Below are 26,924 nucleotides of genomic sequence, written 5' to 3'. Positions count from 1 at the left end.
TCTGCACTGGTCAATAGTCCCCTGGCCTGGATAGGTTTGATTTGCTCTCATATAGGTATGTGATAGTTTTCTCTTAAATTTTACTGGCCAATTGTTTTTCATTTAATTTCTTGTGGACAAATTGTGGTCTTGATCCCAAATAAATCCTTATTTTAATCCTTGAGATATGATGGTATGACCCTTATCTCCCTATTAAGCAGGAAAAAATGAAGCAACTTTTTAAAAGAAAATTCAATGATCGAGCTAGATGGAATGTGTGAGGATAAGAAATAGAGGATATATTACATATCTATTCTCTAGTTCTGTGTTTTTCTTTAATTAAGTTACTTATCTGTAAGAAGCCTCGACATAGCAATATCCTCTAAAATAATGTTTTGCTATGTTGAACATATATTTTTATAATCAGTGTTAACCAATAGTAAGGGAGATCTAAAGTTTTGAGTTTTCTGCTGGGAAATAATATAGATGAAAAAACATAATTAAAAATACGTGGGAAGCCACATCTTAAAGAATATCATTTTGGTTTTGCCAAAAGTATTTAGAGAGGTTTCATTTCTCTTCCTGCTCAGAACTGGATTTAAAGAAAGGGGTACAGTTCCAGCAAGGACTCTGTTAACAAAGTGACAGAGTTAATGCTTCCCGTGGATGGCTGGTTAGCCAAGTGTTGCAGTGAAGTAGATGCCCTATAGTGTAGTGTAATTGAGAAGAGATGAAGAGACAGAAATAGAAGGGGGAAGGGCGAGGAGGGGGGGAGAGAGGGAGCGAGGGAGGGGGACAGACAGACAGAGAGACAGAAAGAGAGAGAGAGAGAGAGAGAGAGAGAGAGAGAGGGAAGGAATGAACAAGCTGGAGAACAAGTATTTTCCTACACATTTACATGCTCATGAGAGACATTTCATAGAAGAAAGAGAAAATACTGTAAAACTATAGTTTTATGTCACCCCAATAGATGAAGCAGTCCTCCATTATAACCAAAGCTGTACAGTGTTTTAACTGTGCTGAAGAAAAATATGGCAAATTATGTAGTCGGAATTGTGATTACATAAAGCTAACTCACTATAAATCCCAGAGAAATCAGTCACTGTAGAAAGTAAACTGCCAAGAGTGAGGCGCAACGGTGGGAGGTAGAAGAGGGAGAGTGAAGTTTGCCCAAGGAGAATAGTTTTCTCTCCCTCCCCTATAAAAAGATGGATATGTTTGCCTTTCTTTTAGGTGTCTCTATTATAAAATGCATGTATTTGTATCCCTTCCCTCAAGTTTTTGTTTCTTGCATCTTGACTTTTCTGTTTCTAAAGTGATTCTTATTGGCATGCTATATATTTAATTTGTAAAAATATACTACTTTAGTATGTCGATAGTGTTTGGGAGAGAAAGACGGGTGACTAATCTAAGCCTTTAAAAAAATCTCATATTCTTTAGTTGACAATGGGCTATTTCTTTACCTGCTTAAAGCAAAGGAATATGACAAAGGAACCCTTTATCACATGATGACTAATTTTAGTCCTAGCAAGAGGCTATCTGTAGGTTAACAGGTTGCAGTGTGGGTTTCATTTACTCTTTGATATCCCTCAATATAAAAGCTATATTGTTATAGAATCATAGAATTTTAAAGGTAGACGGGAACTGATGAGTTAGCTTGTTCAGTCTCTTCTTTATACTAAAATGACTATAAATTAAAATTATGCTTCTAAGTTTTAGTTTTCCTGTTCATACTCACATTATAGTGTCAGAGAATAAAATGAATTCCCAGAATAAATCTGACCTTGGAGTAGAAAGATAGCTTCCGGAAAAAGTTCATTAAAAGCTTCTCGTCCTCCTGTTTTCACGCTCGGGGTCTGCTTCCTGGACCTCCACCAAACATTTCTTCCCTTCGTAGGAGAAAGCCAAAAATCAGTTTCTGACTTATACTAGTTCCTCTTATCTACCCTCTCCCGTTTCCAAATGTTCCTTCAGAAAGTAAGGGAGGATAACTGAGACCATTGGGCCACGAGACCCAGCCCTGGTAATTGTGCATCAGTCCCCATTCTTTGTCACCAAAAGTTTGTCTGTTTGACTTCTAATGTATGTTTCTGCACAGAATGGATGTGCACAGTCTTTCTTCTTTGTGCACTTCTGTGGTTTATGGGACAGTCATTTTCTATTCATTTGACTTACTCAACCAAAACTCACTATACCAAAGATTAGGGCTATAGGGCTAACTAGGGAGGCATCCCTGCCTTCATGGAGTTCAGAATCTAAAAGAGATGACTTCAACATGGAGGACTTAAGGGAGAAAAAAGAGGGACAGAACGTGCAAAGACTCAGGAGCGTCAAATGTAGGTGACAGTGGAGAACCAAAAGGCTGGCCTAGGTGTTGGGGCCAGATCAGGGTGCCTCGAATGGCACACTAAACAAATTGAAGTTTTTTTCTGTGGTTATTTGGAATACATGGATGAGTTTTAGCAGAGAAGTAGCTCTCCAGTTCAGTTTTGGGTTTTAAAATGATTATATAAGTAGCAGAGTGGGATATTTGTTGGAAAGTTGTGGGAGCTGTTCATTTTCAAGACCCTGTTCCTAAGGTCACCACCTCCCTCTGATATCCTTTATAACATATCCTTGCCCATCCGTTCAAGGAAGAACCAGTTGTTCCCCTTGATATATACTCATCTATAGTACCCATCACACTGTATTTTTTTTTTAATTTTATACATTTCTATCTCTTTGAACAGCCTTTGAGCTTGTATAAGGCATATAATTTATATTCTTCTTTAAACAATACTTTAAAGTTGTTACTGTAAATTAAATGGAAATTTAATATGCATTTATGGAGAACCTATTATGTTCCAAACAACAGCAACTGAAATATAGAAGTTGTTCCATAAATCTTACTGATTTGCATTTAATTGATGCCTACATTAATGACCTTCAAAAATTCTTTCATGTTTGATGATCTTCCTACATCAAATAATTGAGTTCAACTTGAAACTAATAATAAAATAAAATTTAAAGTAATAATAATAATAATAATAATAATAATAATAATTGAGTTCATCTCTCTTCCCCCCCAGAAAGTTATTACTCAGTAACAAATGCTTTACAGGTCATTATTTATTTATTATCTTATATATTTGACAAACATTTTATTGGACTTCTACCAGATTATCAGTGAAACATTAGAATTTCCTTTGTTCAGTAGAGAGAGTTCAAACTAAATTTGATTTAGAATTGCCCTCTCTTAAAAGCATCAATTGGTTTATTGACTTCAATGAAAATAATTATTTCCAATATAGGTGGAAAGGATACCTAAAGGTGTTTTAAATTTGTGAAAAAGGTTTTGAATGTGTTGGTAAATGGTGAGGAGTTAGGGGAAGGTAAGGTTCCCAGAAATATTTAATCTATTGAAAGATCATTTGAATTTGCATGATTTTAAGACTGCCTTATTAGTACTCAAGAGGCAGTGTGTCTGAATGGGTGTCCCATATAGAGAACATACATTGTAGTAGTTGCCATTTAACTTTGGACAAGTCATTTAGATTACTTAAATTAAGTATCTCTGGGCCTTCCATCAAATTGGCATGTTATGGAAATCTGCTCCCTCCTAAGGTAAAGTTTAGATATTAGAAGAGCCATAAAAGATTGGCTGCTTTGTCATAAGAGATGAAAAGGTTGAAGAAAAGTTGGTAAAGGTCATATTGGGGTATGAACCTTTAAAATAAGTTTTTAGAGAATTTGCAACCTCTGGAAGGAGCAATTGATTTAGTTAAAAAGTAGTGATATAGAAATGGCTTCATTAACTATTTTTTTTTTCCTAGAAGAAGTATAATATGCTTGATTCACATCTAAAAGTGAGGAATGGGGAATATGGGATTTTCACAAGTATGTAGCAGAAAATATATTTCAGTTCTACATTACGTTCAGTCAAGTCAGTAAGAAACAAACAAAGAAATGAATAGAGATTGCGATCAAGGAAGACAAGATGAAATGTGGGGGGAAACGGTGGACTGGTTTAGGTCTGCTGCCTTCAAGACCCATTCCCCTCTCTTATTTTTCCATGGTATCAAAACCTTGTTTCTAGACTGTAGACCCAGTATGCTGGGCGACTCACAACTCCCATTCTTACCAGCCTTGTTCCTCAGAGATTTCGATCTTCTGGAAGGTAAATTTCATCAAATGGCTGATATCTGCTGCCTTTTGAATATGAGAGCTCCTGAGATCCTCGCAGCAGCAGTAGTGACTTCTTTCTTTTGGGACAAGTGGGACTAAGGAATTGACACGAGAGTTCTCAGGAGGGCACATACCCGTATCTATTCAGTTGTTTCACCACAAACAATTTTAGATGCTTGTTCTGGGGATGGACAGAATTTAGTCATGTCCCCTCTCCCTTTTTTCCTGACAGTTAGTTCATTAAAAATAGTCATCATTTTTTGAACCTGACCTCTACATTTAATATTATCTTTCATTTACTGATTGTATAGTATATGTCTAACCAGTGCTTGATGCTTTTATGTAATAAAATCTTTTCAGTGATTCTATGACGTAGATAGTATTACAGCTTTAAAGACCAAAATCCCAAGTGTCTAAATGTTAAGTAATTTTGTACAAGATCGTACTACTAGAGGGGAACAGAACTAGGATTCACTATAACATATTAAGTACACACACACAGACACACACACGACTTGAGCTAATGATGGAAGTGGTTAAATAAAACCTTTGGGTATAAAGTAATTTGACCTAGGTGGTGAATTGGAAGGATTTTAGATGTGGTCAGAATAATTCCTTCTCTGAAGTTAACCACAATAACAGTTCATTTTTTGGTTTCTCTGCCAACTGCGACTCCCTAGTTACTTCCTTTTCCAGAAGTTGGAATTAAGTGACCGATATAAGGTGACATAAGAGTTAAGAGGAGTTTATAGGGTTAGAATTTACAGTCTGAAAAGTAAATGTTTTCTAGCTCTCTCCCTGAGGAGGCCCTCCCTCTTCTGTGTTTTTGGGAGCAAATACGTATTTCATGGGAGGGCACAGAATTTGGAGTATGAAGGGAAAATCTGCCATTGTATGCCAGTAAATGCCAGATCATTTTAGAAAGTGGAATTCTCATTAAAAGCAAGTATGTGACTCAAATTTAAGGTCTACTTCAGATTTCCCTCAAATGCTTGTGGTTTTTTAAAGTAATTATGTTTTTTTTTTTTTTCCTCAATTGAAGGAGTTGGTCTGCAATTATTGGAAATGGGGGAAAAGGGTAATTTGCAGCAGAAAAGAGTAGGGATGTTGTGGTCACAGGGGGTGCCATTGTTCTAACTGAATACTTTTCTTAGGAGTGGAAGAAACCTTCATTCTCTATTCTACTAGACTAAATTTCAGCAACCAGATGTTGAGAAAGAATTTTGTGGTGCCATTTTGAAGTTGATTTAACTAAACATCCTAAGGCTCATGTAGAGTCTACAACTTCTGTCCTCTAATGACAACCTTAACCTGCCTCATGGTGTGTCATCATGAAGATGACATTAGCTATCTTGAGGGATATACACATATAGACCTCCATAAATGTGAAGTAGTGTTTGAGGAGGGGGAAAAACATGGGGAAGCTGTGGTCAGTGCATGTGTTAATATAAATAGGAACTCCCCAAAACATTAGTCTCTTGAGAAATTAAACTGAAATGTAGTATCGATACTGAGAGCCATTTGTCAGAGGCACTCTGAAAGGTAGAAATAGCTGAGGCTGTAGCAGAATAATATAATTTATCATTTTTATATAACCATCATGCTCCATGCCTGGAAAGTGGCCAATATTGTACCATCTCTCACAGGAATGTAGATAGAGAAAGATCGATCACTGAATCTTGCCTCAATTCCAGAACAAGTAATAGAATTTGTGGGAGGTGAGAGACAAGCTATATAGAGAGTACCCAAATTTTTGACTATCTGCAGGAAATCCTAGCCAGAATTCAAATGCAGGAGTAGTCGTTATTACCAGTTTTTTTTACTTCCACTTTGGGAAGTCAGAAATTTATTGAAGAATAATATGGGATCACTAAATATATTTGCTAAGATTTCATGAATACTGTTCTAGGGAAAAAGAAAAAGACAATTAAGGAAATATAATGAAGGGGTAAAATTCTGATCTTAGCATTAAATTGAGTTAGCAGGCACGAGGCAAAGGTCATAAATAAATAACCGAGTTTTATACAGAAAGAAATTAACAGGATGTCTTTACATTGAATGGTAGAGCAGCAATTACACTGTGTTAATCACTTTCATTGGAAGAGCAGAATTACCCTGGTTAAAAAAAAAAAAAAAAAGCCAGCATAAGGTTTTTAGGCTGGGGAAAAAAAAGCTGGATCCATCCCTTGGTTTAGGTGCAATAGCAAGTTTTCAGGGAAGATCCTTGTCTGTGCAAACCTATCAAATTTTTTTTTGAAATTCACTATCAAGTTTGAAATTGCCTTTTCTAGGCAGGCAAAGAATGCTGCTGAATCCAAGTCATCCATTTCTCTGGCATTTACTGAAAGCCTAGTGCATTCACAGCCATGAACGTCACACTGAGGAAGATACAAAAGAAGTAGACAGAATCTTTGCTTTTGCTTAGCATGCCATTTGGTTGAGGATACAAAACTTAAATACTAGAACCAATCAAAGTAGATTATAAAGTACCCTGAAAGTAAGTGTATAATAATATATGGCAGATGACAGATAAAATGAAGAGGAGACATGGAAGAAGGAGTGAGCTTACAACAGTGTTGAATTAGTTAGGAAAGGCATGTCACCTAACAGTAGTGTAGCATTCATGCATATTTCTGTGGCATCGAGGAGGAATAATGCAGGGTAGGAAGTTCAGATATACAACATTGATCTCTTCCTCCTTATCTGTAGAGTCTCTCTGTCTATCACAGATGGAAATTAAATTGATCCAACAATTTGCTCTCCACTAAGCCATGATGGTTTCTACCTAGTAATTTATGCTTTTCTTGGTGTTTGCAAATCGATTGCTATTATGGAATGCAGACAAATCTGGGCCTACATCCAGTAGGTTGGGGGATTATTGGAGTGGATATGTGTGTATGCACAAGAAATCCTGGAAAAACGGACTCTCATTTCGGTGTATCTTGGTCATTGAATAAAAACTTTCAGGTTTTTAAAGCGTGTTTAATTACACTCAAATTGTATCTTAGGGGATTTATCTGCTTTATTTCATATTGATACTTACAGGCCCAACTTTCAAACCACCTTTGTCGCTGAACCTTTTGTTTCAAAAAAGCCTTGCTCTACCCCAAGAATATTATAGATTTATAATTTTTTTTTCACTTTTGACACAGGAATACCTGTAGACATTGACCTAGTTTGATAAATAAAATGTCGCCGCATAAAGGCTTGGAAAAGTATACTTTATTTAAACACTCAACTTCATTGTTCTACCTTAAAAAACATTTTTAAAGTCCTTCTGAGGATTGTGAAATTCTTTCAAAACAAATTAAGAAGAAAACATTTTCTGTGATTTCTCTACAGATTCTGGACAATCAGGAAGTCCAAGCCACAATGATCCTGCCAAGAATCCTCCAGGTAAATATGTGTTCCAGGACGTTTGCAATCTGACATTGTTGGAGAACAAAGGTACCACTGTATAGATAAACACCCCATAATTGGTCAGCTGCCGATTTCGTTCTGGCAGGCAGGTATGATCGGGACAAGATGTGATTCTGTGTGAGCCCTTCGCAGTGGCAAATACTTCTATATTGGCGTCATCAGAATTTACCTAATCACCAACGTTTTAATTTTTATTGGTGTTTTGTTTCATTTTGAAAATGAATATACATGTATTTTAGTTGTGTTTCTTTCAGGTGCTAAAAGTCATTGTTTGAAAAGCCAAACAACCTTTTACTCTTTCTTAAAATGCACAAGAAAAAGTAAAAAGTAAAAATTTCCATACTATTATAAGGTGTTACGGTGTTTTCAGTGAAGGATTTTTGCAAACAAGTTTTTATTCCGTAAGGTTTTTATTGGATTCCCAGAGTCAGGAAATAATGAAAGTAGGACTTTTCCTTTACTATAATGTATGCCAAATACTCTCTTTATTTTTAGAAGTTGTTCCAGATCTGAAAATGAGCTTTTATAACTTGGCTGTCCTCACGGTTTTATTGCTCTTAAATCTGAACATATATAGTAATTTTGATATTGATTTAGGAAGTGTCTTTTCATATGAGATAAAACTAGTACAAAGAAGGATTTCTAATATTATATTAAAATCATACTTATATCTGTGTCTTAAGATAAACTAACAAAAACAAAACAAAGCAAACAAAAAAAGTCCAAACTAACCACACATGCCCTCTACCTCTCCAGATAATCTCATCTGTATTTTCATTGAGACTAAACCAAAAAAAAAAAATATATATATATATATATATATATATATATATATAAGTAATAATAAAAGTTTTCTCAGGTACACTTGGTTTTATGGCCTTAATGGTTTAATCTTCTTCGTCATTGTGCTTTGCTAATGTGAAGTTGAACTATCCAAAGAACTCTAAAACTACAAGAAAATAAGTCAGACTAGTCTTGTTTTAAAATGATGTTAGAAAGATACAGCAAGTAATTATTCAAATAAAAATGCAAACTCAAAACTGAATATTTTTTCTTTCTGAGTCTCAAATGTATTTTGCTCTTTATTTTTGCCTCAGAAAAATTACCTTTTCCAACTACATATTAACTTATTCTGTATTATACAAAATTATAATGTTTGACAAAAGTAGTATATACTTCAAAGGTTAAATGTCCTAATTAAAGATAGATTTTAAAATGTATACTAAGTTGATTTTTCTTTACTTTATCAAAATCATTTAACATTATTATAAATAGATTACAAAAGATTAAAAAAACTGAACAGTTTTAAATATAAAATTCAATTAATTTATTTTACTTTTGTGTGGTTAAGAAATTAAAATCAAAAAGAAAAACAATTTAGAATATAGTAAATTTTGTCAGAAATTTTTCGTATTTGAGAAAATTTCATTAGCTTTTGATGTCTTTAACTTTACTAAATTTTTTTTTTAGTTGGCTAATATTTTCTCTGTTTAGTGTGATAGCCAAAAGTAAACATCCAAACATTTTTTTTTATAAACTCTCAAACCCACAAAGAATGGGAGGGAAAAAAACAACCTTTAATAGAAAAAGTTGATAAATTATTTTAAGTCAAACTAAATAAAGGGTATGTTTTTTGTATTTGAATGACAGCTTGATTTGAAATTAATAAAGCTGTTATTATTTGAAATGCATTTCTGAACATGTACAGAAGGGATTAAGATCCTTAAAAATGTTCTCTACTTGAACTTAATGAACAATCTTTGAATAGTTATATAATGTCAAAATTTGATTTTTCAATATTTGTCAAGAAGCTTGGCTAAATTTTGGTCTGGCAACATTCGGTGTTGTATCGCTTATTCTGTTTGCATATAATATGACAAACAGAAACAGTTAAGGTAGAACACCTGATATTTTTTCCTTATAAATTTTTCTTGGAAATCAAACCTTTTTTGGGGGGAACTGTGTCCTAAAACTCGAATGTTGTAAATAAATGCATATAAGATTAGTTAAATATTGTATATATATAAGTTGTACCTGGATTATAATTTTTTACAGAGGTAGAATAATATTAAACATATATAATACCAAAACTTAATGCAATATAATTAGAATTTTCTTTGATGGTTTCAGAAACATTTTAACATGCTTCGTGTATTAGTATATCATGACCTTAACCATTGAGATTATTAAGGAATTCTGTTTGATAAAATTAAGAATTCATTCTATATTATTGTGAAATATATCAAGTGACTAGGAACATGGAATAGTTTCTAATTTGAAATGTGAAAAAATCAGAACTTACTAAGTTTTTTGTTTTACAGTCTATTGGGATAAATAACACTTATTAAAAGCTCTTTTCATAAATTTAGCCATGTTTGGTATTTTAGAGCATAATTTAGCTTTAGGAGACCCTTTTCATCACTGTATTTTAGCTTTGGCTAAAATGTGAAATCTCCAAAGTTGAGTTTCAGTATCTGGAGAAAGCATAATCTATTTGTGGAAAATTCAGTCTTCTACCATAAGCAATGAAATAATCAAATCACTTGGCTGCTTTTAACTGTTATAACAAAGGGGGGCTAAACTTTTGAAAAATATCACCTTGATTGCCAATACTTTATTATCACTGGTAGTTTTCCATTGGGAGATGCGCAACCCATGGCAATTGCTTCCATCTACTCCTGTTTGTTTCTTAACAGCTTAGGAAGAAATGGCAAAAATTCTCTTTTAGAGATAAAGGCTCTTTGAAATCTGTTCCCTACTGTTGAGATGAAGGTAGAATCCCATCCAAATCCTCCTATAAATTCAGATGCATGTGTTTCCCCACAAACTGGGCATCTACTCTGGCTTGGCTTTTCCCCAGCATCAGATTTGACTGACTGACATGGAGACCACTTCCTTGCTGATTCCTCTGAGCTTGTGGAGGGTGACTTTAAAGTCCTCCAAACTGTAGTATGGACATCTACAGATAGGCTTTTAGTTTTTAACCTGAGTTTCTTGATTGGGGTTAGTACTTAGTGAGCAAATCAAACACAGGCAAACAGTCAAAAACAGCACATTCTGGAGAGGTGGGATATCTGATATTTGTTATTTTAAAAAGCATTTAAGTAGTAATTTATGGAATATCTTTATACTATTTGTGACTTAATATTTTGTTTTTATTCTTTGTTATTTGGTGGGAATAGGCACCGTACCAATTTCAGGGCTAAGATACTCTAAAGATTTGATGGCACCCAAGGATATGACATTGTTGTTCTGGTCAAGAAGCATGGGGCCACTTCACTTTTTGTGATGCACGTTTCCCTTGTTTATGGCTCAGAAGTTCTATGTTTATGTTCAGTTACTTCTTTTTGAACATCAAATTAATCCCTTCTAAGCAAGAGAACTATGTCCTCTCTCAACTATAGCAAACAACTGTTCTGGACCAAATGAGGATAAACCATTAATTTAGGAAGTTATATTTTATGCAGATTTGATTTTATTTTTAATAATTAAAAACCGCACTGCCACTTCTATGAAATGTGTGATTGGTGTATAATCTTTTAAAATTATCTTTGACTTGTTCTATTATTTTGTGTCTGTACATTTCTTGGGCTATGTGCCCTTTTAGATTTCCCAATCTGTTATTTGCCTAGTGCTAGAATGGTTAATGTCCAAGGAAAACAAGACAGTGTAGAAGTCCTATGTTTATGTTCAGTTACATAAAAATGAATGAATGAATAAATAAATGAATACATAAATAAAATCCCCCCCTCAGAAAAAAAATAGAAGTCAAATTTTGCCTCTAATTCAGTTTGATGCTGCTACCTCATTTTGGAGTTTAGGAAGGCTGTACTTTTGTAGGGCACTCTCACTTGGCTAGAAATATAACAGACACGTTGAATCCTAGGATAGTTTTTGTAAATTCTATTGTGTAAACTTTCTAAATATTCTAAGTATCGTTAACCCTAGCTTTCTTACTTGGAATGACATGGACTTGTTCTACTTTCTTTTTTTTTGGAACTTTTATAGAGTGCTTGTGCTATTTAGTGTGCTGACTTTTGCATGTAGTCTGACAAGGAAACCTCTGGGAGCCATGAGGATAATATATTGGGTGTATATCAAATAAGCTGCCTTCTATCCTCTCTGGAACAAAGATGGAACCAAAGAAATAACTGAATAAATTAAACAAGGAGTATCTATTAGCTATAGCGATAGACCTGTCTTAGACTTAAGAAATTTTTTAAGTTTTAAAAATTTTGAGATTGCTCTTTCCCCAACCTTATTTTGTAGATTCTGAGATTGAAATCAACAAAGAGTTGTCATGAAACTAATGAAAACCAACTAATTATCAAGAAAATAAGTTCAGCATCTGCAATTTTGGTTGTCATCTGTTTAGATAACTTGGGCCCATATTTACTTAATATTTCACTTTGTTATTTTCCCTAAAACTTAGAATTTGGGACGAACCTGATAATACTCTCTACCAGTTATAGAAATAATAAAACGGTTTTCTTTACTATTTGCATATAAAGGCAGATAAATTTACATAGGCCTTGAAGGACCTTATAGAATGTTTTATCTTAGAACATGGTGTTCAGAATTTTTTTTAAAAAAAGAATATTTAATTTATTTTTAATTGCAGCCCATTTACTCCTCATTTAATAAGTTCACACCCTTTGCATATCCTCATTTATTGTATCTACCAGAATCAAGATGTTTTTCATGGGGGAAAATGCACTATTTCATGATACTTAGAAGTAATTTTAAATTTTGGCACTAAACAATCTGCAACAGCCTATAAACAGTCTTTCAATTCATAAAAGTATAAATAGAAAGACACTAAAAGGATTGGTTAACTGTGGTAAGACCTGACGTTGTAGGTAAAGCTTTTAAGTAATTTGAGAATGAGGTCGGTGTGAGTCAGTGCTAAAATCAAAGGATATTTTTTCCTAACAGATTTTTTTTTTTAGAAATAATCTTTCTTTATCCTCTAACTTTTTTGAAGACATCATATTCAGTAAAGTTCTTAAATGCTCAGATTTAAGATAGAATTCAGAGTAAAGCAGGAAAAGATGAGGAAAATGTTTTCTTCACAAATTACTCTTAAAGATCCAGAAAGGCACATAGCCCTCAGCTTATTTTTGCAGGCTACCTTATGGATACTTGTGTTCAATCCTCTCCTAAAAAGTTAATCTACATAGCAATTGGCACTGTGTCCAGCCTCTAAAATGATTCCAGCCTGATTATTTATAATATTTAATTTTAGGAGAAAAAAAGACAATTTAGTAATATCCTATAAGGTTATGAAAAAAAAAGGAGATTTTTCCATATCTTCCCAGTTGCCCACTCTATTAGGCAATAAATAATATAACCGAATGCCCACTATTTGCTGAGTTCAGGATTAAATATTACATTCTAGGAGACAGAGTGTGGGTCAACTAATGTTGAGTCAGCTCAAAATAAGGAGTAGAGACAGCCATTTGTTCTTGGGGAGTTGGCAATATACACCATTCCACACCAAGAACAATAAACAGTCCAGAAAGAGCTGTTCTATAGATGAACACTAACTTTGAAATTAAATTTCCCCCCTGAATCAGTGCTCATGTTTTACAGTGATCATAAGGGCCATGAGATGCATGAGCAGATTAGCTAACTTCTTTGGACTTCAACAGTCAATTATATCCATGGTAATTGTAAGCATCAGATGGTAGAACATACCTGACAAGTAGCAGGGCTCGGTAAAAGTGAGGGCTTTTTGTACTACTTTCTGTTTTAGCTGGATTGATCAGAATTTCCTGAAGGAAGTATTATTTGATGTGGAACCAAACAGAAATGTGTTGGATTTTAACCCTGAACTCCTAAAGACTAAAAATGGCAGAGACAAAGTTATAAATCAAGATATGAAGCATAAGCATAGAATGTTAGAGATTATATAAAAGAGGCAAAAAGTGTTTTCCAGTCTCATGGTGAAATAGAATTGTAATTTTTTTAGAAAGTCAATTTTGTTCTAAGCGTTTTGACATCTAAGGAAATGTAAAATGAAATTTTGTTACATAGTTTTTAATAGTGATAAGAGAAATAATACAAATGTATCATTAGAGATGGCTTTTCCTCTGGCAAGGCTTTATCTCTTAGTCCTTGTGTTAACATTGTATAAATATTTTTCCCACTTGCCTTTCCATGGTGTTACTACTTTTTTGAAGCCGCCAAAGCTTCTGTCTCCATTGAAAATTTTCTGTCTCTTACTTTTCCTGGCCCTCTTCATATATCTCCTTTGTTCTGCTTACTTCATCCTAGCAATTTATTTCCTACTTTAAAGAAATGCATCTTTGCCCCTCATTCAGACAACGTTCTTTAATCAAGTGTCCCATCTCTCTTTTATTTTTCATGTTATGACATAAAATACTCTAAAATTCCTTCTTGACTTCTGCAACTGGTCTTCTGTCCTCACTGAAATGATTCTTATTAAATTCATGACTTTTTATTATCAGAGTCCAGTGACTCCTTTTCATTCCATTTCTTCTTCCATGTTCTTGAGCATTAATTTGATTCAGTTGACCATGCTTTACTTAAAATTTATCCTTTACTGTAAATACTTTTTAAAAAAAATTTTATTGTGGTAAGAACACTGAAGATGAGATCTGCCCTCTTAAATAATAACATATTATTGTTGACTATAATCACAGTGTTGTTGAACAGATCTCTAGAGCTTACTCATCTTGCTTAACTGAGACTTTATGCCTATTGATTAGTAACTCCCCATTTCCTCCTTGCCCCCAACCCCTGGCAACCATCATTCTACTTTTTGATTCTATGATATTGACAATTTTAGATATATAATAAAAGTGAAATCATCCAGCATTTGTCTTTCTCTGATTGGCTTCTTTCACTTAGCATAATGTCCTCATGGTTCATCCATGTTGTTGCAAGGTATTATAGTATTTTCCTTTTTTTTTTTTTTTTTTTTTTGCTGTATGCATATTACACCTTTTTTCATCCATTCACCTGTCAATGAATATTTAGATAGTTTCCACACTTTGGCTGCTGTCAATAATGCTGCTGTGAACATGGGAGTGTACATATCTCTTCAAGATCCTGATTTCAATTCTTTTAGATAAATACCTAGAAGTGGGATCGCTAAATCACATGGTAGTTCTTTTTTCAATTTTTTGAGGCTCTTTCATACTGTTTTCCATAGTGACTCCACCATTTTGCATTCCCACCAACAATGTGCAAGAATTCCAACTTCTCCACATTTTCCACAATTCTTGTTGACTTTTGTGTTTTGGTAATAGCCATCCTGACAGGTGTCAGATGATATCTTATTGTGATTTTGATTTGCATTTCCTGATAACTAGTGACATTGAGCCTTTTAAGATATACATTCGTATATCTTTTTTGGAGAAAAGTCTATTAAAGTCCTTAGCCCATTTTTAAATCAGTTTTTAGTTATTTATTGTTATTATTTTTTTGCTATTAAGTTGTAGGAGTTTCATGTATATTTTGGAGATTGACCCCTTATCAGATATATGGTTTGCAGCCATTTTCTCTCATTCTATAGGTTGCATATTGATTGTATACCATGCAGAAGCTTTTTAGTTTGATATAGTCCCACTTGTTTATTTTTGCTTTAGTTGCCTGTGCTTTTGAAAACAGGTCTCTTTTCTGGTAATCCAGGAACCTTTGAGTTTTCTTTCACTTGCTTGTGGTGATTTCTTTCCTCAGTTAACCAGATTTTTGTCTTTCATTCTCTCTGTGTCCTCTGTCCCTCCCCCCACCTCTTTCCCATGACTTTTAGGTGCAATCACTTATTGTTATTCCTAGATATGTACCTTTGGAACAGATCTCTCTTCTAGTGTTCCAGGCCCAGGCCCATGTGCTTAACAATTTTTTGGACACGTTTTCCTAGGTGTCTCATGGGTAACCCATTAACATTTCCAAAATTCAAGTCGTTTTCTTTTCCACTAGATTTGAGTTTTTCTCTGTGTAAGATACCTTGGGGCTACTAGACTCTACCCAGACAACCTCAGTTAGAGTAGCTCATGAGTTCCTTTTAAAGAACCATCTTTCTCATCAGCCATGTATCCATTCATCTTGTCCTTTGAGAGGACTCTCTGAATCTCATTACCATTATTTGGGCTCTAGACATTATTTCTTATGCCTGAAATTGTGCAAAAACCTTAAAATTGCCTCTGTTTTTCCTCACTCTTTCTTTCTTTGATGCTATAAATGAATACACTTCATAAAACACAAACCTGACTTTCTTAAAAGCTCTTGATGGTTTGCTCCTTATGTATTCATATTCTGTGTCATGGTTTGAAATGCTGTTCAGATACTAATTATACAAAGTCCCCTTCCTTTTCCTTTTTTCCAAGTGCTATGCTCTTTCCTTTGCCAGGACCACCATATCCATATCCATCTGCAAATTTGTTTATCCTTCCTGTTCAAACTATTCCATGTATCCTATCAGATTCCCTCAGGCAGAGTTGGACATCTTTGTCTTTATAATGATTGGTGTTCTATATTGTAAATTTTGTTTACAAATCTCCCCCACAAGTAGAAAGTTAAATTTTTTTAAATGACTAATTTACTACTTTAATCTTTTTTTTTTTTTTTTTTTTTTTTGCTTCACGGCTTTCAGAGACATTACTCAAGAAAACAGGATGTTAGTAACTTTACTTATGAAAATAGGGCAAAAAGGTTAAGTGATTTGCCCAAGGTCCCAATTAGTTATTGGCAAAATAGTCATTTTTTTCCCCATGGGTCAAAACTTGAAGTCAGTAGTATTCCCACTACATTATTATTACTTCTCTCCTTGTCCCTTCTCCCCTTCCCCTAATAAGTAATTCCATTTAGGGTGGTACATTGCCTTGTGATAAAGTGAGAAAAGTAAGTATTTAAAAGTATGCACTGCTGTGGAAGAGAAAGAAATGAGAAATCTTTCCGTTGAGATGTTTTAGCAATACCACGTCTGGAGCTCCTGGCACTCATAGTGGGTGCCACACTTGAGTCCCTGGCAGCAAGCAGTTGTGACAGCTGTAGCTGCTGGGACAAAGGGTAGCGGGCAGAGAGCAAGGAGATGATGGAGGTGATTCTTGAGAGATCCTTGCATTAGTGGGAATGAACTTGGGGAGAGATATTACCTGAGAGATTCTGGGGCTGTGGGATCAGGGCACTGGTGAAGGAGGGGGCGTCCTCTGCAACTGATATTATGATTGCTAGAGCTCAGTAGCCCCTATCTTGTCCTCTACTCCAACTTTTCTCCAGGTTCATGTGTCTTGCATTCATATAGCTCAGGGACCCACTCAGTACACAATCATAAGTGTAATTTAAACACAGTAAATATTCTCACAAAACTGTGAGAGAAAAAACTAGTTCTTGGGCTATAGTTCATTGTTCAAGCTTTTGTTTTTCCTAGCTTTATAACTATATTGCAGAATCTTGTGCTATCTGAAATGATGTCATAAGGTAATGTAGAGTCCAAGTGAATTTTTAATATATTGATGTAGGCACTTAATTTATATTGTACCTAGTTCCAGAAAACTGTCAGGAGGACTTGCATTTAAATAGATTGCAATTTGTCACATTTTCAAAGATACCGCTATAACATATTTTTCTTTCTTTGTCGAACGTCCAAAGGGAAGCTTAGAGATCTCATGTGAAGAGAGGTCTCAGCCATAACTATATCCCTAGGTTACATTGTGATTAAATCCACTGCTCTGCGCAGTTTTTGTCATTGCTCTTTCACTCAAGTATCTCGGATTCTTTTTACAATGACTTTCTGCATCTGATGTTTCTTCTCAATTTAAATTCTTTTCCCTCTCTATATTTACAAGGATTGCTTTTGCAGCATATGGCTACAATTTAATAATGCAAAGCATTTTCCTCCTCACAGCTGGAAAGCTGGGTTTATTCTGTATCATAGATAAGAGTAGACTTGCTCCAGGCTGGTTAGATTCACTGAACACTGATAAAGCTAAGCTTCCTGGGTATACTGTCCTATACAAAGAAAACCAGTGGACTCCTACTTGCATATTTGAGTGTCATAATTGGGAAGAGGGGACAAATCTATAGTAATATTTTGCAGGAGGAATAAAATACTAAAAAGTCTATTACCTAGATTTAGCTACCCAAGTTTTAATCTATTTCTATCTCATATGATTTAAAGTTATCAGGCAAATCTCCTACTCAAACGTCATTTTTCTTTCTTTTTCTGTAACTATAAAAGAGTATCAAAATATCAAGTAATTTAAATCAAAGACCTTTGTGTGGTAATTTGACTCTTATTGGCTTTTGTATAATAATATCATTGATGGAAGAAGAATTTAAGAAAAATGAGATTCTGGTTTTAAAAGTTGTCACAAATCCTTTTGGGTATTTTGACTTGTATGCTGTCCTTCAGGGACCTTGCACTCTTTCGTTTTATATTATATAATAAAACTAGAATCATATTCCTGTTTTCACTGAAATATTTCTAATTCTTGATCCAATTAGAGATATCCCCCCCGCTCCATTCCCACTCTGTATCTTGAACATATCTATGTCCCCATGGCATTCAGGAGGAAGAAAACAAGAAAAACACTTGACTTTCAGATTAGAGTTTATCATTATTAAAATCATCACATGTATTTTTTAATGACATGGAAAAAAAAGTGACATGATATATTTATTTTTCACATATTGTCTAGTTCTGTTTCTATGAAATGTCTGAAACAGGCAAAACCACAAAGACAGGAAGTGATTAGTGGTTGCCAGGGGCTGGGCGGTGGGGGAAATGGGTACCTGACTGCTAATGAGTATGAGGTTTCTTTTAAAAGTGATAAAAATGTTCTGGAGTTAAATATTGATGATGGTCGTACAACTTTCTGAATATACTAAAAATGTCTGAACTGTATACTTTAAAAGAGTATTTAAATTATCTCAGTAAAGCTGTGTCCTTCTTAATATAGCCTTTTATGATGTGGTCCCTGTTTTTTTTTTTTTTTTTTTTCTTTTTTTTCCCTTTCCTAGTGCCTGTGAGCCACCTGGAGAAAAGGGTATGGAACTACAGGCTAGGATAGAGATTTGGAGATTGTTAGCCTGGGGGGTCAGAGATCTCTGGGAGTATAGGAGGAGGCTTCAGATAGCCGCTGATACAAGGAAGTCACATGGAAAGTGGTGTGAGTGTACATGTGCATTTCTCTGGGCTGTCTTGTGTCTCGGTGGGGTCCTTTACTCTGGTGATGTGCACAGGCCACTGGCAGGTACAAATGACAAATGGCAGGATGTATTATAAGATGCTATCCCCATTGTTTATTTCATGGCTTTTTTTGTTAAATACACTAGAAGTTGGGTTTCAAAATTTGATGTTTTGGATTACAGTCATTTTCTGAGTTTAGCTACTTTCTAAGCAGAACAATAGTTTCTAAAAAGGTAAGTAAGGATTATAAAATTATCATCTTCATCAGGACATAATAAAGCACTCTGCCATTTTATACTTAATATGTTCTAGTTGATATCCGGAAATAAACCACACGAATTACCTTACCTTACACAGTGTCAACCAGTGAAGAAGGGAATGTCCATGAGTTTTTGAAAGAACATATAAAGGAGCAGAGGAATGAGGCAAGGCCACCACTGGGGTTACTTTTAGATGAGGAGGGCAAAATATTTTTAAAAAGATGAGAGTTGGCACTGAATCTTAATGCATTGTTAGTTTAAAAAATATTTATACTCTCTCCCTTTAACTAGAGCATCTAGAATTTTAAATAATTTTCCTAATCTCTGTAGTGGGTATTTTTGCCTCAGGTCATCATCCTTGTGAAAATTTTATTATAGGTCCATACTGTGCATTATGTGCAAATCTCCATTATGTGCAAATCTGATTATTTTATTCCCCTCCTTATATATTTCAAAGGTTTCCTAGACTCTAGGCTAAATCTAAAACTTAGCATGGCATCTAATCCGGGCCTTCATGCTGTGGCCCCTGCTTTCTCTCCCACTGCCCACCTGGACCTTGCATTTAGCCTTAGCCTTAGCCATGTGCCTTTCCTTTGTCCATGTCGTTTCTATGCCTAGTAGGCCTGTGCTCCATTGACATATCGTCAGAGAGACTTCTCTAGACCCTCTCTGCAGTGCAATTTTACAGTAATAGCACTTACTACGTTTTTGTCACCTTTTACTTATCTGTTTCCCTTAATGGATTTTGAACTATTTCAGGTGAGGATTGTTCTCTTCTTTATAAACCTAACATCTAAGGCAATGCCTGGCCAGAGATAGTGTCCAAAATTTTATGAAATGGAGGCTTAGACCAGTAACAGGCTAAATAAATTGTAAGCTGTACTGCAGGAGTGAGGCCATTCCTATGCCCAGAAACTGACCTTAGCCAGGAAAACCAGGTGTTTCATAGAGACAGTTACAGTGGGCCTCTTTTACCATGTAGGTACATCACACCCCATAGATAACTATTTGGGGATGTTCTAAGCTCAAAAACTTGTTTTAACATTGTCTGATGATGGATTTTGTAGGGACATACCAGACTGAGAATTGTGGTACTCTAATGTAATTACTGATTGAAAATACTTGTCTCAGATGGATTGAGTTTCTCTTCTAATCTGATGAATTACAGAGAAGGCCTTTTTGCTATTTTTATGCCTTTGCTAGTTTACATGATCATGAATCCTCGAGGAAACAGGTCAGGGAGCTTGATATATGACTGATAGTAGTTAATATCTTCAAAAATTTCTTGATTACACAGAATGCTTTCCATTCACTTGTGATTCTTTTTATTATGTTGGAATATTGGCACTTTCTAAAAATTTGGAGATCACTGCTTATAGATCACTTGCTTAAGGATGTAATTTTTTTTTTACTATTGAGGCATAATTTACATAAATAAATTACATATCTGTCTATCGTATTTATATATATGAAAGGGAAGGAAAAGGAAGGAGATATAGGGTGTGTGTGTGTGTGTGTGTGTGTGAGGTAAGTTTTGACATATGTATATACTCATGGAACTGTCACCACAATTAAGATGATAAGCATTTCCTTCATATTTAAAAGTTTCCTTTGCCTGCTTTGGAATCCATCCATTTCTTTACCCACATCATCAGATGACCCCTGATCTACTTTCTGGCACTATAGATTACATTTCTAGAATCTTATATAAATGATATCATACAGCATGTATCCTTTTTTTGTTGTTTTTTTTGTTTGTTTTTTATTTCTTTAATGCAACATAATGACTTTGGGATTTATCCTTGTGGTTGCATGTATCAATAGTTTTCTTTTTTTTTTTTTTTTGGTTTTGGAATAGTAACCCATTATAAAGATATACCACACGTGATGTGAGGTAAAGATCGATGTCCTATTTTATTAAATATGGATAGCCAGTTAATCCAGCAACATCTATGTAAAAGACTTTTTCTCTTCATTGAATTGTCTACCCACTCTTATCAAATATCAACAACCATATAGTCATATGTCTATTTCTGGTCCGTCTCATTGACCTGTATGTCTGTCTTTTGCCAACACCGAAATGTCTTCTTGATTTCTGTAACTTTATAATAAATTTTTAAATAAGTTTTTAAAAAGTATTTTTAGGTCCTTTGTATTTTTATACAAATAGGAACATTTTATCATATTCTATCACCAAAAAAACCCCCAAAAAACCAAACAAAAGCCTTCAAATATTTTAAATGAGAGTAGTGAGATTTAAAGTTAGGTCTATTTAGGCATAAAAAATAATTGTCATTAGCTATATAATATAAAGTCCATATTTCTGACTTCTGAGTCCCATTCTCCCAGCCCTTCACTAAAATTTCCATGAGGATATGTAAAACCTTAAAACCTTTTTCTAAGCATACTGAAACTGAGACTGAAGGATAACCACTTGGTAGAATCTTGGAAACTTATCACTTAACTATATGATCAGTGTAGTTAGATTGAATTTTATAAGTGGAGGTTTTCTTGTCTTTTATCTCTGAAAAATAGCAGTGTTGGTTCCCTGAGAAGTTGTAGATGTGCATTTGATTCATCCCTGCTATTACCCCTGAGGTTCAGAGATGTTTTCTTATCAATTTAAAAGGCCATAAAGCCAGAGAACAGCAGGATTGGGAAATGGAGGAGAGAGAGGAGTGAGGAGGAGGAGTATGGGAAGACATCTTACAATCTGATTCCATTTTCTAATTTCAGTCCTTCGAAAATTTTCCACTCTGGGCTAGAGCCTAACTCCTAGCACCATAGACATGGCCTTTTGTAAACTTGGTCTCATCTGTCCCTCTAGAGCTTCACATTTCAGAAAGTAAGGGTTTTCATGTGCTACCTGGTAGGGTCTTGTGTACTTAGGTGGCGGAGTGACAAGACCCCACTTCTTTATATTAGAGGCTCATCAAATGAAGGACCAGCCGTCATTTGATGGAAATGGTGAGGAGCTGTACTTATCAACTTTAACTAACACTATTACTAGTAATACAACTACTTCCATTAGCAATAAGCATTTATTAAACCCTAAGCACTTTATATACACGTTCTTATTTAATCTTTCACCTCAAGTCTATGAGTTCAGCATTATTATTCCTATTTTACAAATGAGAATTGGAAAGGTTATAAAGTATTTATTTAAAGTCATTAATTAAAAAGGAACAAACTTAGAAATTGAATTGAGGTAGTTTGAAGTGCTTACTTAGCACAGAGCCTGTCATATAAATAACACTTCGATAAATGGTATCTGCTATTATTATCAGTATTATTATTATTATTATTATTATTATTTACTTATATTACAGTTAGGTGATTTACTCAAAGTTTGTACAGCTGGTAAATGATAAGATAGGAATTCAGATCCAATTATGTCAATTCTAGAGCCCTCAGCCTTAACCTGTATTGATAGACTTTATTCACAGTATCCAAGGGGAAAAGCCACACACTTTTCTGAGGCTAAAGCCCTAAATCTGGATCGTCTATCCTTTAAGTAAAGAGAAAACCACAACAGTATGCCCTTGGTGAGAATACTGAAGAACCAAAGAAAGGAATTCAGAAGAACATATTTTTGAAAGTGAAGAATTAGAAGAAAATTTCAGAAAACAATTTGTTTGCTCTGGAGAAAGGACTTACCTGAAAAGTGAACAGATGTAAGAATAGTTTCATGAACAGAGTATACCATGCGAGATAAGGAAAAATAGTAAGAAAACTAAAGTTGCTTCCATACAATTAAATTCTGCATTAGAAGAATAAATAGAACTGCTATTGTGGAAATAATCAATGATATAAAGAATAAACATTTAGGAACAGAAAAATCCTCAGATACATAGCTATAAATATAAGTGTAGATATAAACTAATAATGAGAACAGTAGTCAATTAAGCACAGAGTTATGCCTAAGCATTATAAATAAGATTATGGATGTAAATTACAATGTAAGGAGTAGTTCTTAAATATATATAAACAAGGATTTTGTAACAATTATATGGGTCCTAAATTCCAGATCACAATTTTTAAAAATTGTGGCAACATACACTTGCAATTTATCATCTTAATCATTTTTAAGTATACATTTTAATAGCTTTAAGTTTATTCACAGTTATGCAACCAATCTCCAAAACTTTTGTCTTGCAAAACTGAAACTCTGTACCCATTAAATAACAACTCCCCATTCCCCACACCTCCCAGCCCCTGGTAAGTATTATTCTGCTTTGTTTGTATGAGTTGGACTACTCTGGATACCTTATCTAAATGAAGTCATGCAACATTTGTCGCTTTATGGTTGGTTTAGTTGCAGATTAGATTTTGAAGGACAGAAAAGTGGAGGAGGTTGAGAAGGTTGGGTAACTAGGAATGACAAACCCATTTTCTCCTTTTAGGAAAATTTGTTGTCAGATTTTCCTGAAGACCCTTTACTGTTTGCTTTTATCTCTATATTTGCTTAGCTTTGTTATTAGGGAATCCTGATTCTTGGTGTCAAGTACATTTTCAGCATCAATTGATATTGTCAGTGTTTTTTTTTTTATCATATTGATAGATTTTCTGATAGTGAACTGCATTTCTTTATGGAATAAACCCTATTGGTAATAATGTATTTTTCTTTTGATATCATTCCTGTATTCAGTTTGAATATATGAATTGGATATATGTTTTGCTGGGCTAATAAAGGCTCAAAGGAGAGCCTTCTTCATAAGGACGTGCCATGTTTTTTAAGGCCCCAGAGCATGTAAATAGTATTGGAACTTAAAGGCTAGGCAAAGAATAGATAAAATCCAGCTGTGCAGCCATCTGTACCTGGTGCCATTTTAAAAGGTGGTTTTTAACTCACTTTCTTATGATGTTCTAAGGTTTTTAAATTTTAAAATGAATATGAATCACCCATGGATCTCTTAAACTGAAGATTCTTATTCCCAGGGTCTGGGATGGAGCCTGAATTTCTGCATATCTAACAAGCTTCCAGGTTATGCCAATGCTGTTGGTTCTGGAACCATAGTTTGAATAGGAACATGCTAGTTCAGTGGTTCCTAAACTTTGCTGCACATTTGGATCACCTGGGGAACTTTTAGTACATCCTTATGTCCCGGTCACATCTATACCAATTAAAACAGAATCGCTGCGAGTGGAAGCTAAGCACAAGTTGTTTTTCAAGAACTCCAGGTGGTTCCAACAATCAGCAAAACGTGGGAACCACTTCACTAGGGTAATTGGTCTATTCAGGTTTCTACTTTGCTCAATTTTGATTGCTTTTATTTTAGGAAGTAATTACCCATTTAAGTTTTTAAAATCATGGCCAGTAAGTTGCATGTGTTATTCTCTTATAATTATTTGGTTTATGGTTTTTTGTTTTGTTTTGCTGGTCTTTTCAAAGAGTCATCTTTCCTTTTATTTGTTTTAAATATTTCTCTTATTTATTTTACTTATTTTATCTTTCTCTTTAATTTCCTTTTTAACTTTTCTTGGGTTATTTTTTGTTTGTCTTGTTACAAATAATTTTTTCTTTTTTTCAGTCATTTTCTTTAAAATGCTTTCTATCTGGTTTATAATTTTTCTTTTGATTTTTCTATTTGATTCATGGCTTATTTTCTTAATTTTCAGATAGTTGGGGAAATTCAATCACTTTTTATTTTTTATGTTTTGGTTTTATTTTCCAAAGATGAGATAATATGACCTGAAAAAGTCTCTATTTTAAAGAACTTGTTTACTCTTTGGTCAAGGACATGATTAATTTTTATAAAATTTCCATGGACATAACAACAAAGCACAGAGTGTGTTTGAATGATATAAAGTTAGTCTTTGTTTAATAGTCATGTTCGGTTCTAAAGGAGATGCATTCAAAATTCTCACTATGTATAATTATTTTTCAAGTTTCCTGTATTTTAATAGTTTTTGTTTTATTCATTTCTCCACAATATTGTTTGGTGTATGTATGTGACATTGGTGATTTCTTTTCCCCATTAATTATGCCTTTTATCCATTCATAATGTTCTTTATCCTGTTTATTGTAAGATGGCCATTTATCTTAACTGCCATCTTAACCTTTGCTAATTGACACTGTTTTCTTTTTGTTTGAATTTGCCTTATTTCTTTTTGCCTTTTATTTTCAACCTTTTGTTCTTGTTATCTTTTTGTGTAGTGTTCCTTGAAAATAGCTGAGTTTTATTTGCTTGAGTTAATCTAATGCTCTCTTTATAGGATAATTCAGTCAACTTATGTTTTTTATAATCATTGATATACTTGATTTTATTTTTTTATTTTATTTTCTATTGATTATTTTTACATCTTATGTTTTTATTTTTGCTGTCTTAAGTTCCTACTCATTGTGTTTTGTTTTCTCTTTGTTAATTTGGAAGTTCTGCCTTCCATTTCCCACTCTTGAAATGTCTCTATTATTATTTGAAAACAATAACAGTTTTCCTAATAACTTATAGATACTATGATTACCATCTGTAATTTAGAGAAGAGAAATGTGAGGGGTAGAAAGTTGCCTAACTTACCTTAGGTTTGCATAGTAAATGGCAGACGTGATTTTTTGGAATAGTTTAACATAATTTAACATATTATTTAATTAAATATTAACTATTACTGTACTGTAAAAATAAACATAGTCCACTTAGTAAACCATAAAATATTGCGCTAATTAAAAATTTGAAAGAATTGATGATATTCATGGAAAATATATAATACAGTTGTCCCAAGACCAGAAAAGAAAACAGGAAGGAGTAGAGTAACTTTCAAGAGAGACTCAAAGTTATCTAAGAATCTTTTCTGAAACAGATTCTGGGAAGATGATTTTACTAGTGAGTTTTTCCAAAATTTCAAGAACTTTTCATAAAAAAATGATTATTATCCAACTCATTTCATGAAATATGCATATAACCCTGATATGAAAACTTGACAAATAATATACAGAAATTCCCACAAAGGTTATTCAACTACATATGGAGAAGTTGGAAGAAACTGTTAGTAAACCAATTCAACTGTAAATTAAGAGTTATTTTTCATGAACAAGCAAGATAATGTAATCTAAGAATTCATTAATATATAACAAATAAATGCTGTAAGAAAAAAAAGTAAGCTCTACTAATGCCAAAAAGCATTTAAAAATATTTAATAATTATTTTGATCAGAAAACATGTTTAAAACTCTGAGAAAAGTAGGAATAAGTGAATATATCAAATGATGAAAAAAATCAATCATCAATTAATAGACAACACTATTATTAACTGTGACCCTCCGGAAGTAATCTCATCAATATTATAAATAAAAAAATTCTGCCAGCACAATTTCTGTTTTACATATTTTAGAATGTTATATTCAGAGAAATACTGAATATGCATCTGAAAAAACCCAACTTTATTATAATTAAATAAATGAAAATTATAGGATTAATATTTTTTTCTCTATCAACTTGCTACAATTAAAAACAAATCCCTACCGATATGAGTAATATATAATTCTGGCAGTAGGGTGGTGACATGGATATGCTCACGATCTGCCAGAAGGAGTATAAATTGGCAAAAACCTTTATGGAAAGTAACTTGACCGTTTTTACCAAGAGCTTTAAAAGAGTGCGTGTCCTTTGACCCAGTAATTTTACTTCTGGGAACTCCAGCGTAAGGAAATGATGAGAATTGATGACAGAGATTTGTGTACGAGGATGTTAATGGCAGTGCTGTTTATAATATTTTTTCTAAAATGGGAAATAACCTAAAATGCCAAACAATAGGAGAATGGTTAAATAATGTATGATACATCATGCAATGTATTATAGTACTGACATTAAAATCATGCTTTTGATAAGCTATTTAATCTAAAGGGAAAGTGACTGTTAATTGGGAAAAAGCAGGGTGTAAATATACTTAAATTTGATATCAATTTTATAAAAATGTATTTATATATTATATATGCAAGAATAAATT

At 33.8% G+C, this 26,924-nt stretch overlaps 1 protein-coding gene across 6 annotated transcripts in view; it reads left to right on the top strand.

Moving 5' to 3' along the window:
• Positions 1-26,924, top strand: part of NFIB (nuclear factor I B) — a 218,066-nt gene that overhangs the window by 117,261 nt on the left and 73,881 nt on the right. For all 6 annotated transcript variants that reach the window (XM_016157319.2, XM_016157320.2, XM_016157316.2 and 3 more), the window contains exon 3: positions 7,486-7,539. In XM_016157319.2, coding sequence (XP_016012805.1) covers positions 7,486-7,539 — 54 coding nt within the window. The remainder of the gene's footprint in view (positions 1-7,485; positions 7,540-26,924) is intronic.

This window comes from Rousettus aegyptiacus, unplaced genomic scaffold (assembly GCF_014176215.1).
Source record: "Rousettus aegyptiacus isolate mRouAeg1 unplaced genomic scaffold, mRouAeg1.p scaffold_m13_p_3, whole genome shotgun sequence".
Classification (NCBI taxonomy): Eukaryota; Metazoa; Chordata; class Mammalia; order Chiroptera; family Pteropodidae; genus Rousettus; species Rousettus aegyptiacus.
Note: the sequence above shows the minus strand (reverse complement) of the source record. Positions and strands in the feature narration are given on the sequence as shown.